Genomic DNA, 14,502 nt, shown 5'->3' with positions numbered 1-14,502 from the left:
CTCAGGTCAAAATGGGTTAATAGCACAGGAAGACTCTTCACATACTAGAGCATGTCTGAAATAAGTGTCAGAGCTGAAATAATGAAATAAATGCTTAAACATGTAGCTATAGGTGTAATGTTAGAGACAACAGAAGTGAACATTTCAAGCCTGTTTTCTCAACTCGCTGTTTCTCTGCAAGACTCTATAAGCCATATCTCCAAAACTGGTGGTTCAAACTGAACAACCAATATGTCAATTTGAAGCTATGATTCCCTGCTTTCATATGACATATTTCAAATATTTCAAATCCAATGGCAGCCCCTCAGTCAAATTTAGTCACATTGAGCAATAGGCCCAAATCAAATCAATCAAATCAGTTGATGATAAATTGAAGAATTTGTCACTGCACCATGAGCCAGACATTCCTTGAGTCTAACCCGTTGTGGGCAATAAAGTGTTCTGTTCTGAACATTAGCAGTTTAGTTCCACAAATCCCGATTCAGTTGTCTAAACATTGCAGTATTTTTTGCTTTACTTACTTTTACCCTTACTGTTATGTAAGACTGGCTTTGTTGGCATTGAGGTTTATTTGGTTAAATTACTCTTATTCAAATTAAATGCATCACATGGTGAAAATCCCATTCTATTTTAGCCTGGCTCCAGCCCTGAATCACTAGCCACACCCATTAAGAAAATATTGTGTTTTCTGCTTGAGTGTCAGGCTAATTCTGCCTGACAAGGGCATCAAAAGTGTTCCCTGAGTTGTGTGAATAGTGACTACACTGCCCCCTGGTGGATGAAGCATGCACACCATCTGCTACTACATGACTTGTACTTGGTGTGATGCAGATGGAGACGGATGGGGAGCATTTCCTAAGAGACCTGCAGAAAGACGTGGAGAAGAACATCGGATTTGACGCCATAATGCGTGTTCGCACCAGCACAGGTACAGTACAGCACCCCCTAGGGGTCCTTGAGGGGGTTCCAGGGGGTCCCCAGCTAAATGATAGTTAGGAGCCAAATGGACCCTTATTGAACTGGAACTCTGAGAGTGTACAAAATGGAACCAAATGGACCCTACTTGGTCCATTTGGTTCCATTTGTACACTCTCAAGAGTTAAATTAACATTGATTTTACAATATAAATTGGGGGTCTCGGAGATAAAAAAAAATGACATTAAACGGAGGGTCCGTAGACTAATGCATATCAAACCAGGCAGTCCTTGAAATAAAACGGGTTGAGAATCATGCTAGAGCCGTAAAGATCTTCTCTTATGGAGGTCCCTGGCATATCTCTTCAAATGGGGGTCCGTGGGGCTAATTAGTGTCAATTTGGGGGTCCTTAAAAGTTTGGGAACCACTGCAGTACAGTGCAGCATACTGTAAGCACAGCATAGCTTAGCCGCAATTTGGAACTCTAGATGTTTTTATAATGGGATGAATCTAGAGTTGCAATACCCTCCATTGACTCCCCATTCATCCAATTTGCGTTTGCGATCTGCTTGTCTAAACAAACTTACCAACTCACCAACATTGCAGCTGTAGTCCAAGCTTGAATTATCCATAATTCAAGCTTGGACTACAGCTGCAATGTTGGTGAGTTTAACTTAAGTTTTTTAACTTAAATTGCAATATCTTTATCTTGTTTAAAAGGTAGATCAAACGAAAATAATTAAATTGGTCAATCAATGTCCCTTCAAAATGTCAATGAAAATATTCACTTCACTTCAGAATTTCCCCTCCTACAGTATGTCCCTTTTAAGGAGTCAAAGTATCCCAAAAATAATCCCAAAAAAGTTATCCAAGTATCAGAGTATCCCGAATGTTGTAGATCCTCTCTTTTGTTCAATACAGTAGTCCAAAAAAAGTTATAAAACCAAAAGGCAGTGCATTGCTTACCGGAAAAAGAAAAGGTATATCCTCCTCACCTTTAAGTCAGGAGTCCTCTGCTGGTTCCTTTGTTCACAAGCTCTGATGGTTTGTTTGTTTAGAGCACAAAGCCTCAGAAATGTCCCACCAAACTTTAATTCTTCTTAAGTTCTTCGGTCAAACTACGTATCGGTTTGAGTTAAGTTCTGATATTTGCTTAGTATTGGCTTGAAAAGAGTGTGTTTGACAAACAAGTGACAACCAACCACACCAAACACTCTTCTAACTGCCCCAAAATGGAACCCCGGCTCGGCGCCTCACTTCCTGTTCCTTTATAGCTTCCTGGCAGTTCACTTCCTGGAATCGGAACTATTCCTGGAACTATTGCTCACATGCTTTCGCCCCACAGCTCCCCCTGTGACCAAACTATGTCATTGTGTCAACAGAATAAATGTATGACCATGGTTCAACTACACAAAACACAATATATTATATTCTCCGTACACTACATTTCAGTGTTAAATATTCAACCATAGTTTCAACCAATATATTCCCTTGTTAACCCCCAGTATGCTTCATTTTCTTTCAATACTCATACAAGGACAGGAAATACATTATTTCACACATTTTATGTGGCAGTGTCACAAAAGAAATGTGAAAGAAAGCAGTTGTCTTGTAATTACACAAACCAATGTACCATCTTTGTTTATTCAATACCACTTTACAGTTACACTGGTTAACCCATTCTGGGCGGGAACCCCTTTTGGTGTTTTAAAGCATTATGTTATACTTTAGCTATTGAAAAATAGCAGATCTACAAGCTCATAGCGCGGCACTCGGTGCCGCGCTATGAGCTTGTAGCTTGTACGAACTTGTAGGTCTGCTATTTTTGAAAAATCGTGAAAAAATGTGCCTCAAATCTTTGAATATATATTATTACAGAGTGAACATTTTAACTCAAATCTTTGCTTCTGGGGAGGTCCCTGGAACAACATATTTTCAGATGGGGGAGCGGAGGCATATTACTGGTACATTTTTGGGGTCCTTGACATGAAATATTGAGCACCACTGATACAGAAACATGAGGTTTTTCAGAAAACTGTCAGGATTTTGAAGACATTATTTAAATTTCGATGTCAGGCCTAAATGGGTTAAAAATGGAAAGCAAGAGGGTGATGAGTTTAATGAATTTATTAGTGAATACATGTTTTACTGATCGTCAGGGATGTGATGTGTGCTGTTGCTGTTCTCCCTCTTCCAGGCTTCAGGGCCACAGACTTCTTCGGAGCCATCCACATGAACAACACCACGGACGTGGAGATGGCGGCCGTGGACTGTGACGCGGCCGTGACCGTGGAGTTCAAGCACGACGACACTCTCAGTGAGGAGGCCGGAGCCATCATACAGGTGAGGAGGACCAGACAGTGGCCTTGTGGTTAGAGTGTCCGCCCTGAAACTGGGAGGTCGGGGTTCGATCCCCGGCCGGGTCATACCAAAGACTGTAAAAATGGGACCCAATGCCTCCCTGCTTGACACTCGGCATCAAATGGTTGGATTGGAGGGGTCAAATCAACTAATCAAATGATTCCCGAGCGATGCAGCTCACCGCTCCAAGAGATGGGTCAAATGCGGAGAACAAATTTCACTGCGGTAACACGTGTGATAAATCGTATGACTTTGACTTTGTGGAAAGCTAATGGGGATCCTAATGAAGAATAAAGAATACTGTACAACACTTTCTTTTCAATATCAATCCATTGTCGTTTTGAAAAACAAAACAAAACAAAAACCCAGACATTTTCAAAAATACAGAAAATGGCAAGCTCGCACTTGTAGAACTTGTAGATCGGCTATTTTCACTACTGTGGTTAATTCAAGTGGAAGTGGAGTTAATAGTACAATATTTCTATTAGAAATGTAGTGGAGTGAGAGAAATGTGTGTCAATTTCTTTTAATACAATGCAGTACACTGAGTACAGCACTCAAGTGAACGTACGTAGCTTAGTTACTGACCACCACTGACCTCCACACACAGTCCATAAAATGGACTTGTGGTTGTGTAATGGACCTAATGGACCGTCCATTACACAACCACAACCACATGCTGTGTCCATTACGGACGACGTGTTATTTCCACTCTCCAGAAATGAGTTTAAAAGCCCTGGCTGGAACCCTAGCGTCCCTATTCATTCTGGGGTGAACGTCGGGGTGATAACAGCCAATCTAACAACCACTACATTGCCAGCATTTATTAAGGCCAAGTGCAATCGGGTTAACCCATTCTGGGGCGGGAAGTTAATCCCTTTTGGTGTTTTAAAAGCATTAGGCCTATGTTATACTTTAGCTATTGAAAAATAGCAGATGTACAAGGTGCCGCGCTACGACCTTGTAGATCTGCTATTTTTTGAAAAATCGTGACTCAAATCTTTGAATATATATTCTTTCAAAGCAAACGTTTTTAGCTCATATCTTTACTTCTGGGGAGGGGGTCCCTGGATCGTTTTTTCAGATGGGGGGTCGGCGGCCAAATACATATATTTCTGGGGGTCCTTGACATGAAATAGTTTGAGAACGACTGACATAGAAACATGAGGTTTATCAGAAAACTGTCAGGATTTAGAAGGCATATTTTGTAGAAACGTCTTCAGGTCTAAAACGGGTTAAGAAGAGTTTAGCCCACAGGGTGTTTCTAATGATGCCTTCATCATCATTTTTCGAGATCGTGGATTTCACAATATTACGCCAGACTTCCCGGTCCTTCATTACCATCCCCAGTTCCTGCTTACTGATGCATGTGTCCCTAGCTATGACATCAGGGAACCACAGTTTTCTACAGTAACTCTGGTCTGCTTTGAGGCAGGACTCCAGAGAAGAAAGGAAGATATAACCTCATTGTCAGCTCTGTAGCAGTGGCCGGAAAACTGTGTTCTTCTGGATCGGACTAGTGAAGAAACACGGGGAAGGTTGCCGTACTAATGATGCCTTAACCTCTGCCCTCGTGTTTTTTCCCAGTGTGCCTTGCTGTACACGTCCGTCGGCGGGCATCGGCGTCTCCGAATCCACAACCTGAGTCTGAACTGCAGTTCCCAGCTGATGGAGCTCTACAAGAGCTGCGAAACAGACTCCCTCATTAACTTCTTCGCCAAGTCAGGTGAGTCACTCACTCGTCTTACACACACACTCACTCGCATGGCTGCTCCTGTTCAGCGCCTCTGAAAAGAAAAGATCATATTTTTTCCCCGATCACTTCATTTAGGGAAAAAAATGAAAAGTTGTGAAATTGAGCTCAGACACACCTAAGCTGATATACTGCGGGGTATGATTTCGACCTCTGCAGAGTGTGCATCATAAATCACTACGTAATCTACTGTCATCAAGCTGATGAGTATAAAAAAGAGGGATGATTGTTGGAAATGAGAACCATATGTTGCCCCATAAAGTGTACAAGACCTTAGGCCTGGTTCTGTAATGCAGAACGTGACAGACCTGCACTTACTGACCTCCGGTTGTCCTCCGTTCTCCTCACGGTACTACCAACCACTCTCTGAGTGCTGCCAGGTCTCCACAGCCCCCTCTTTTACTAGCCTCGGTCCCAGGCTTACTTATCTGCGAAAAGAAAAGCCTAAGGCAGAGAAGCTATCGGCGGACGTATCCTCCTCCGGAACATCCGTCAGATACGGATACGATATTTTCCCGACCAATCACAACACTTGTTTCATTCGCGGAGAATGTAAACGGATTTGTAAAGCATCAACGTCATTTCCTTGGGCGATACTTCCGCTAAAATCCCGCAACTTCCGCTGATAGTCTTTTCAGCGTATAGGTCTTGCCCAGGGTGCTCTTTTACTGATCCCTCTCTTTTAGTTTTTTTTTTGTTTTTGAGAGGACGTGCTACTATAGCCCCTCCAATACAACATCTAGCTTTTGATATTACGTCATATGGCAGCACGGTCCATGGACTTTTGTTTAGAGCACTTTTGTTTAAGCCTTTGCGTCAAGCCTTCCTCAGCGTGTAGTGATACACGCTGAGGATTAAGGCTTGAAGCCGAAACGCATCCGTGTGTTGCTTGTCCGTGTTTTGCTTGTCCGTTCTGCACAATGCAATAAATGGACCTTGAATGGACTTTGGAGTGCTGGCTATCTCTCTCTTTTACAGTGATTCTTTCGTGAGCCGTGCATCCGGTAATCTGCATTTTAGTACTGAGTGCTCGTTTTTTTCCCTTCTATTGTCCTTATGCATTCAGCCCACCACGGGGTGCATACTTAGTTTAGACTAGTCATTGGTTAGACATGGGTTAAGGTTAGGTTTAGGTGTGCTGCCCCGTGGGAGGTTAGGGTGAGGGTTTGAGATAGGTTGTAGTACTAATGACTGGTCTAACCAATGACTAGTCTAAACCAAAAACTGTCTAAACTAAGTACTGCACCCGCCCACCACGCCATCCTAAACTAACCTAAGGTTTGTTCTGTTGTCCTTGTGCGTTCAGCCTACCGCGCCATCCTGAACTAACCTAAGGTTTGTTTTGTTTTGTTGTCCTTATGCATTCAGCCCACCGCGCCATTCTAAACTAACCAAGGTTTGTTTTGTTGTCCTTATGCATTCAGCCCACCGCGCCATTCTAAACTAACCAAGGTTTGTTTTGTTTTGTTGTCCTTGTGCGTTCAGCCTACCGAGCCATCCTGAACCAGCCAATAAAGAACGTGAGGGAGGTCCTGGTCAACCAGACCGCCCACATGCTGGCCTGCTACAGGAAGAACTGTGCCAGTCCCTCTGCTGCCAGCCAGGTAGCACAACTTCACAAGGGTCTTTTTTTAACCCATTCTGGGTGCAACCCCTTTTGGTGTTTTAACTAAGCATTATGTTATACTTTAGCTATTGAAAAATAGCAGATCTACAAGCTCATAGCTCATAGCAGAGCTTGTAGGTCTGCTATTTTTGAATAATCGTAAAAATGCGGCACACATCTTTGAATATATATTCTTTCAGAAGATTTTATTTTTTATTTTTTTGACGTCAGGTCAAAATGGGTTAAAGTTTTAATAATAAAAAAAAAAATCATAATCCATTAACAGTTTAACCGTTAAACTGTTAATGCATTATGAATGCTTTTTTTCCCTTTTTTTATTACAATTAATCTATAAAGTAGTCAATAGAATTATCTCTCAGAAGATGATCAACAGCTGCAGCCCTAAATTCATGTTGCACTGGCATTACATCATGACTACAACACAAATGTGGTGTTTCCAGTTGAAATACAATATATTCTGTCGTATGACAAGGTTGTGCATTATACATGAATTTAAAAGTAATACGGGTGTGTGTGTGTGCGTGTGTGTGCGTGTGTGTGTGCGTGTGTGTGTGTGTGTGTGTGCGTGTGCAGTTGATCCTGCCTGATGCCATGAAGGTGTTCCCGGTCTACATGAACAGTCTGATGAAGACGTGTCCACTAGTGGGCAGCACAGAGCTCTGTACGGACGAGAGAGCCCTGCAGAGGCTGTCCGTCCTGGGCATGGGAGTAGAAGAGACACAGCTGCTGCTCTATCCACGCCTCGTCCCACTGGTGAGCGGGGACGGATTAACCCCCACGAGGGCCCCGGGGCCAGTATATTTTTTGGGGGCCCCAACAACTTTTTGGGGGGTTTTCTGGATTTTACTGGGGGTTTTTTTATCATCTTTTTTACCTAAATTGAACACAATCAACAGCCAATGAAGGTACCCAGGAGCCCTTTTTCAGGGCCTCAATCCAGTTTCCCTGGAGGGCCCCTGAGAGCCAAGGGCCCCTGAGCCACGGCCCAATGGCTAATTTGGCCCTGCTGGTGAGGCACCGGGTGCAAAATACATTTTAGTCGACTAAATCAACTGTAGATTTAGTCGACTAAAATCACATGGCACTTAGTAGACTAAAACTAGACTAACACTAAAACAACCCGGGTGACTAAAATATGACTAAAACTAAATTAAGTTTCAGTCCAAAGACTATGACTAAACTAAAACAGAAATTTGCTGCCAAAAACAACACTGCTAGTGAGTCAGTAGGATACAACACAGTAGGACTAAATTGGGGAGACAAAGGGGGTAAAAAGCAAAAAAAGGTCATGGTTCCCAAAGTGGGGTCCGGGGGTACTTGAGGGAGTTCCAGGGGGTACCTAGCTCAATTTGAGATAGTTGGGAACCAAATGGACCCTTATGGGTCTGTAACTCAGAGAGTTTAACTCTCAGAGTTAAACTAACAGTGGTTTTACAATATAAATTGGGGTCCCAGAGATAGAGATGCCATTAAATCGGGGGTCCGTAGCATAATGCGTGTCAAACTGGGGAGTGGGGGTCCATGAAATTAATATGTTTCAGAATCACTGCTAGAGCCGTAAAAATCCTCCCTTATCGGAGGTCACTGGCATATGTTTTCAAATGGGGGGTCCGTGGCCTAATAAATGTTGATTTGGGGGTCCTTGACACGAAAAGGTTTGGGAACCACTGGTGTAGATGGGAGAAAAAAGAATAAATCCTCTGACACCGTCCTTCTCCCTGAACTCTTCTTCTCTCTCTAGCACACCATGGAGGTGGAGAGCGAGGCGGTGCCCGCTCCTCTGCGCTGCTCGGAGGAGAGGCTGGCTGCCGACGGCATGTTCCTGCTGGAGAACGGCCAGTCCATGTTCCTCTGGCTGGGCCAGGGCTGCTCGCCGGACCTCGTCCAGGACATCTTCAACCTGCCCTCGCTCGCCCACATGCAGGAGAACATGGTCAGTCTTCCATCAGCAGTTTTAAAAACTGACATCCTACTATAAATGCACCACGTCTGTGTGTGTGTGTGTGTGTGTGTGTGTGTGTGTGTAATGCACGTAACTCGAGAACCGTTTCACCCACCAACTTCACATTCGACACACGCGTTCCACACCCCCACAGGGAGTGCAGTGCCCGGTATCGAGTCGGTTGGACCCACGGTTCTCCAGAACCACCACAAAAGGCTCTGGTCAGGCTCTGCCAGTGGGCCTAATGAGGCCAACTCCTTTCACCTGGGCCAGGCTCTGCCAGTGGGCCTAATGAGGCCAACTCCTTTCACCTCTGCCTCAGCCAATTGAGGCTCAACCAATCAGGCTCTGCCAGTGGGCACAGGCACATACACAGATCTCCATGTGGGACACCGGCTGACAGTTAAAACAGGGTGCTATGACAACGTATATCATTAGGTTCCCAAGTTGCATCATTCCCAAGTAGGCCGGTGGCCGACTGCGTGTCGGCTAGTATTTCTAAATGTCAAAGATATTCAGGGAGTAGACAAAATGTGGCACTGTTTTGCGTCCAGTTGTTTGCGAGATTAGGTACTATGGACAGATCCTATTCTAGACGGCGGACCTTCAAGGAGCCACTGCATTCAAACAAAAAGAAAAAAGACAGAAGACTAATGATACAATCGCCCTTCATCCAGCTGTTGTTAAAGGTCTCCATGAACCCGTTTCCACTACCCTCTTCTTCCAGCCATCTGCTCTCATTGTAGTTAATGGAACCGTTACAAACTGCATGCCATGACAAACAGATGTGGAGAAATGATCTGTGATACTTGTGATTAGTCTGGTCTGCCAGACAGAATATCGTGTCGGGTGGAAACCTCATACGTCCAAAACGTTCTTACTTTAAGAATTGAATTGAAATAAAATAAAACAGCGAACAACATAGAAACGTGTTGCTTCGCGCCACATTTAGAGCAGATGTGCTACTTCTGGTGCTTTGTGTGACGCTGCAGTATGTATCAAGTAGGGTGTTGTTCATTTCTGGAACTACAAAAATACAAAAAGTTTGAATAGAGGGTATCGTCATACCCGGAAGTTATGCGGGAACGCCTACTGAGTGGCAAAAAACTACTTTCTGGCCTTGACAGCCCATTCATCCAAACAGAAAAGTCCTATTTGATTCCATTAAATTACTTTAAACAACATTAAATTCACTTTATGCGTGCGCATACCTTCGAGGTTTCTGCCCAACAGCAACGAGCTGATGGTAGAGAGGGAAGTCAGGGCTGCTGCCCAAGAACTGTGACTCATGGATTTTGTGTCTTGTTTGTTCCAGACTGCTCTGCCAGAGCTGGATAACCCCCAGTCTATGAAGCTCCGTTCCATTATCAGCAGTCTGCTTCAGAAGAGGCCCAACTCCATGAAGGTAAGATATCCATCATTGTGGTCTCTGGACTGAAACGTTTCCCATTAAAAAAAATCATAATTTGCATTGGATATGGGCGTTTTCATCGGTGTGGGCGTTTTCATTCTAGTACTGGATTTAATAAAAGTAAAAGATTAAAAAAATATATATTTGTATGAAAATTGTTCAGGTTAAAACCGATTTGTGCCCAAGACGTCTCCAGACGTCCTAAGAATTATCCCCTGGTGTGCCCAGGACGTCTGTACACGTCTTAGCAAGGGGGGGGGGGATCGGATGGGCACCCCACGTCGCTATTTTGAAAGAATACAAGGACAGACAAACTGTTTTTAAGAGAGACGTGTAGCAGCAACGGGACTATGTTTTTTCTCTACATTTTCATTTATTTTCTGTTAATTGCCCAGCAGCTCTAGGGTGTTCTGTGCTCTAGCCTTTTATGCAAAGTACAAAAATGTGCAAACGAGACACATTTGTCTTGTTTCTAGTTATTGTAATTTGTCCTCGTTCAGGGCTCTGACAGCCTCATTAATGCCATTAATGGCATTTCTACCACTTTAAACTCCCTCAGCAGAAATACAACCGTTGTCCTACAGGTTATGCTTGTGGCTCATGATGTAACCATGGCGACACATTGTCCTCAAACAGAGAGGCTGACCTGCATGCTTTCTGGTGCATCTCCATTTAGCCCGTTGGGTGCTTTGACTGTGACTCATAATTATTCCCATTACGACAAAATGTCGGCACCCCAGCCAGCCGATTCAATTACCTCAGAAACAAAAAGGGCAGGCAAGGCAACAGGCATCAGCATTGAAAGCAAGGAAGGGTGACTGAGCTCAAGCTGTTTAGGCACTCTTCCTGGTGAAGAACGTAGCTCCCAGTCACATTTTAGTCACCTGGAATGTTTTAGTGTTAGTCTAGTTTTAGTCACATTTTAGTCACCTGGAATGTTTTAGTGTTTTCAACTAAAAGTCATGCGATTTTTGTCGACTAAATCTACAGTTGATTTAGTCGACTAAAATGTATTTTGTCGGGCCTTGATGCCGTCGTAATGGCTGATTAGCGCGACGCGTTGTGAACTTGTAGATCTGCTATTTCCAGCATGCAACCAAGTGTAAAATGACTTATACTGGATCTCTTGTCCACTAGTCCCTTCCTAGCATTTTAGTCTAGTTTCTATTTGTTGATGAAATTGTCAATATATTTAGTCTTATTTTAGTCATCACAGCTTAGTTTTCATTTAGTTTCCATTTAGTTTTCGTCAGTGAAAAAAAGGTAGTCAACAAACATTTTGTCTTAGTTTTAAGTCGACAAAATCAACACTGCGTATTGGACATTTACAATCCATCTGACTGCTTCTTCTTCTTCTCCTGCCACAGCTCCGGATAGTGAGGCAGAAGGACAAGGCTGAGATGCTGTTCCGTCAGCACCTGGTGGAGGACAAGGGTCTGCACGGCGGAGCCTCCTACATGGACTTCCTCTGCTACGTGCACCGGGAGATCAGGCAGCTCCTCACTTAACTCCTCCTACTGGTGACCGCGCTCCCTCCCCCTCCTCCCCGATCTGAGCTGACTGGCGCAGTCGCACACACTCTGGGCACACCTAAGCTTCCATGCGCTGCCAAAAGAAGCTGTCTGCCGGCGTCTCTTCCGGGGTTTTTAGACAGCTGGTGGATGGAAATTAAGCTATCTGCCGTGTGGGTGGAGCTTGAATTCCATCCACCAGCTGTCTAAAAACCCGGAAGACAGCTTCTTTTGGCCACGCATGGAATCTTAGGTGTGCTTACACACACACCACACGTACGCACGGCTCGCAGTGGTCAGTCAGTCTTCCTCACTTCCTGGCAATTCCTTGTCTTTATATCTCAGATTACATAAAAAAGTAGGGGCTCCATTTTCGTCACCGCTAAACCCCTTATCCCTAAACTTATTTGCCTTTTTTTTTGTTTTTTACTATTTTGCTAAACATTTTTGAATAGTTAAAATGGCCAGTCTACAAGCTCACAACGTGTCAATGTAGATTGGCTAGTTGAACTATTCAAAAATGTTTTTCAAAATAGTAAAAAAAAAAAAGGCAAAGAAGTTTAGGGATAAGGGGTTTAGCGGTGACGAAAATGGAGCCCTAGGTTCTCAAACGTTTTAATTTCAAGGACCTCCAGATTGGTTATGGATTAGGTTCCCTAACTATGGATCATTTAGCTATAGGGACCCCCTGGAACCACGTCAAGGACCCTCACTTTGAGAACCGCACCACCAAGGGAAGGAGGAGGAACCTGAGAGCGGGGAGCCTGTTGAGACTCAAACATCCGAAGCTGCCTTTATTTTTTATCGTTTTTAAAACTTTTATTTGACCAGGAAGTACCTCCTTGACATTAAAATGTCTCTTTTTGAGGGAAACCTTTTCAAACGATCCTTTAGCCAACCCCTTATCACACAGTTATATGGACTGTGGCTTATCTTGGAATAAGAACGACGCCTCGTGCACTTTCTTTCGAGTCATTCCTGCCACGCATTCCTCTGAGAATCTATGAATGAAGAGGTGAAAAAGTCAAGGGTTTTATTTGTGACCATGATTCAGACGGTCGGCCATTCTTCTGCTCTCATGTCACACTATACCACATGGCACGCCCACTTGGTTCATAGGCGGATCTAGAAATTATGGGCCCCTGGGCCACCGCCATGCAAAAGGCCCTGGAGCTTTTTTTTTTTCTTCCGACGTGGCGCAATACTGTCTGCACACGTGTACGCATAACAATTATGACATATAGGCCTGCGGTATTCAGAATTTACAGCAAGGGATTGCTTAAAAATAATAAACAGACAAAAACTAAGCCAAATAAATGCAAACTGAGGGTTTAAACACTTGCAGTAATGTACCTTATCATGACGGTTTAGGACTTTTGGGGTTATTTTATTGACACAAATTAATAAGCCCATTGTTAATAATAGTGACAAGGACCGTGTGCGTCACTGTTATCCCTTTTTTGGGGGGCCCCTGAGCTTGAGCCTCTTCGCGGTCACGCGGACGCTCAAGCTCAGGGGCCCCCCTAGCTCAGGGGCCCCTGGGCCCAACAGGCCCATTGGATAATCCTCCCCTGACTTGGTTGTGTGACATGAGAGCAGAATTACGTAACTTAACGACAATGTGTTAGCCAATGTTAAGGTGCAAAATGGCCACTGTGTCAATAGGTCAAATGGTGTTCACTCAAACTATTAATATATATATATGAGAAACTTTAAGTAATTTTGTAAATTCATGTTAAAAGGTGTTCAATATATATATATGCTGAAATAAAAGTATTTGAGAGATGTCATAGGACACAGACACAGGGCATTAACACCAACAACACCATATCCTTGGGCTCTTTTAGTCTTTTTTTTAATACAGTAATTCACATTTCACAGACTGTTTGTTCTAGCATTTTTGTTCACCCCCAAGACGTTGTCTTGAATTGCCCCTAAATGTACTGGGTTTTATGAATGAGATCCCAGCTGACATGGGGATGGGAAACGTTGCACCATGTGCCCTGGCCTGCAGTGTTAAGGCGTGTACATGTGCCCTGGCCTGCAGTGTTAAGGCGTGTACATGTGCCCTGGCCTGCAGTGTTAAGGCGTGTACATGTGCCCTGGCCTGCTGTGTTAAGGCGTGTACATGTGCCCTGGCCTGCAGTGTTAAGGCGTGTACATGTGCTCTGGCCTGCAGTGTTAAGGCGTGTACATGTGCCCTGGCCTGCAGTGTTAAGGCGTGTACATGTGCCCTGGCCTGCAGTGTTAAGGCGTGTACATTTGCCCTGGCCTGCAGTGTTACGGCGTGTACATGTGCCTTGGCCTGCAGTGTTAAGGCGTGTACATTTGTACAAGGTTTTGTACCCCATGTGTTAATGTGCGTCAAGCAGTGGTTCCCAAACTTTTAGCTCGAGACCTACGGGCCGATTCATACTCCTATTTTACCGCTGTAGTGCCGAAATGATTTCGGCTCGTCAGAAATTTTCAGTAGCACCGAAGAGCCGACTTTAGGACGGTACCCCCCCCCCCCCCCCCCCCCCCCCCCCCCCGCCCGAACCTCAAATGACGTCACATTGTAGGCTCGAACCGACTTTTATTCGGCTCTTTGACTATGACTTTGTTGATTTGCTATTTTCACGACTTCTAATCAATGGATGTTTTTTAATGGAATTCAGAAAAAAGACAAAGTTTGAATGTGTCTTGACTCTTTACCTAGTGAAAGCTTTAGCATTTTTGAGGATTTTGAAATATAATATATATAATAAAATAAAGGGGCATTCACTCATAGTAGTGACCCATAAAGATTGCTCTCAGCGACCAACAAATGCAACGGGTCCCGACCCGTAGTTTGGGAACCAGTGGTTTACAGTCACAAAGGCATGGTGTCATGGCGCGCTGTGAGCTTGAGGTTCGGCTAATTTCTAGGGTACATTTTTGCCTATAACAATAACATACCCAAATTAGAGACGCAAGGATGAAAGTGTTTAAACAGTCTTACTG

General features: G+C 44.0%; 1 protein-coding gene across 1 annotated transcript in view; it reads left to right on the top strand.

The window, feature by feature from the left end:
* sec24d (SEC24 homolog D, COPII coat complex component) overlaps positions 1-11,912 on the top strand; it is a 47,771-nt gene extending 35,859 nt beyond the window's left edge. The window contains exons 16-23 of the mRNA XM_079491634.1: positions 832-928; positions 3,113-3,258; positions 4,864-5,002; positions 6,515-6,633; positions 7,230-7,409; positions 8,398-8,589; positions 9,914-10,003; positions 11,377-11,912. Coding sequence (XP_079347760.1) covers positions 832-928; positions 3,113-3,258; positions 4,864-5,002; positions 6,515-6,633; positions 7,230-7,409; positions 8,398-8,589; positions 9,914-10,003; positions 11,377-11,517 — 1,104 coding nt within the window. The 3' untranslated portion in view covers positions 11,518-11,912. The remainder of the gene's footprint in view (positions 1-831; positions 929-3,112; positions 3,259-4,863; positions 5,003-6,514; positions 6,634-7,229; positions 7,410-8,397; positions 8,590-9,913; positions 10,004-11,376) is intronic.
* Positions 11,913-14,502: the final 2,590 nt, after the last annotated feature.

The sequence above is a fragment of the Electrona antarctica genome (assembly GCF_951216825.1).
Source record: "Electrona antarctica genome assembly, chromosome: 21".
NCBI lineage: Eukaryota > Metazoa > Chordata > Actinopteri > Myctophiformes > Myctophidae > Electrona > Electrona antarctica.
The sequence above is the reverse complement of the archived record's forward strand: the minus strand, read 5'-3'. Positions and strand labels throughout refer to the sequence as shown.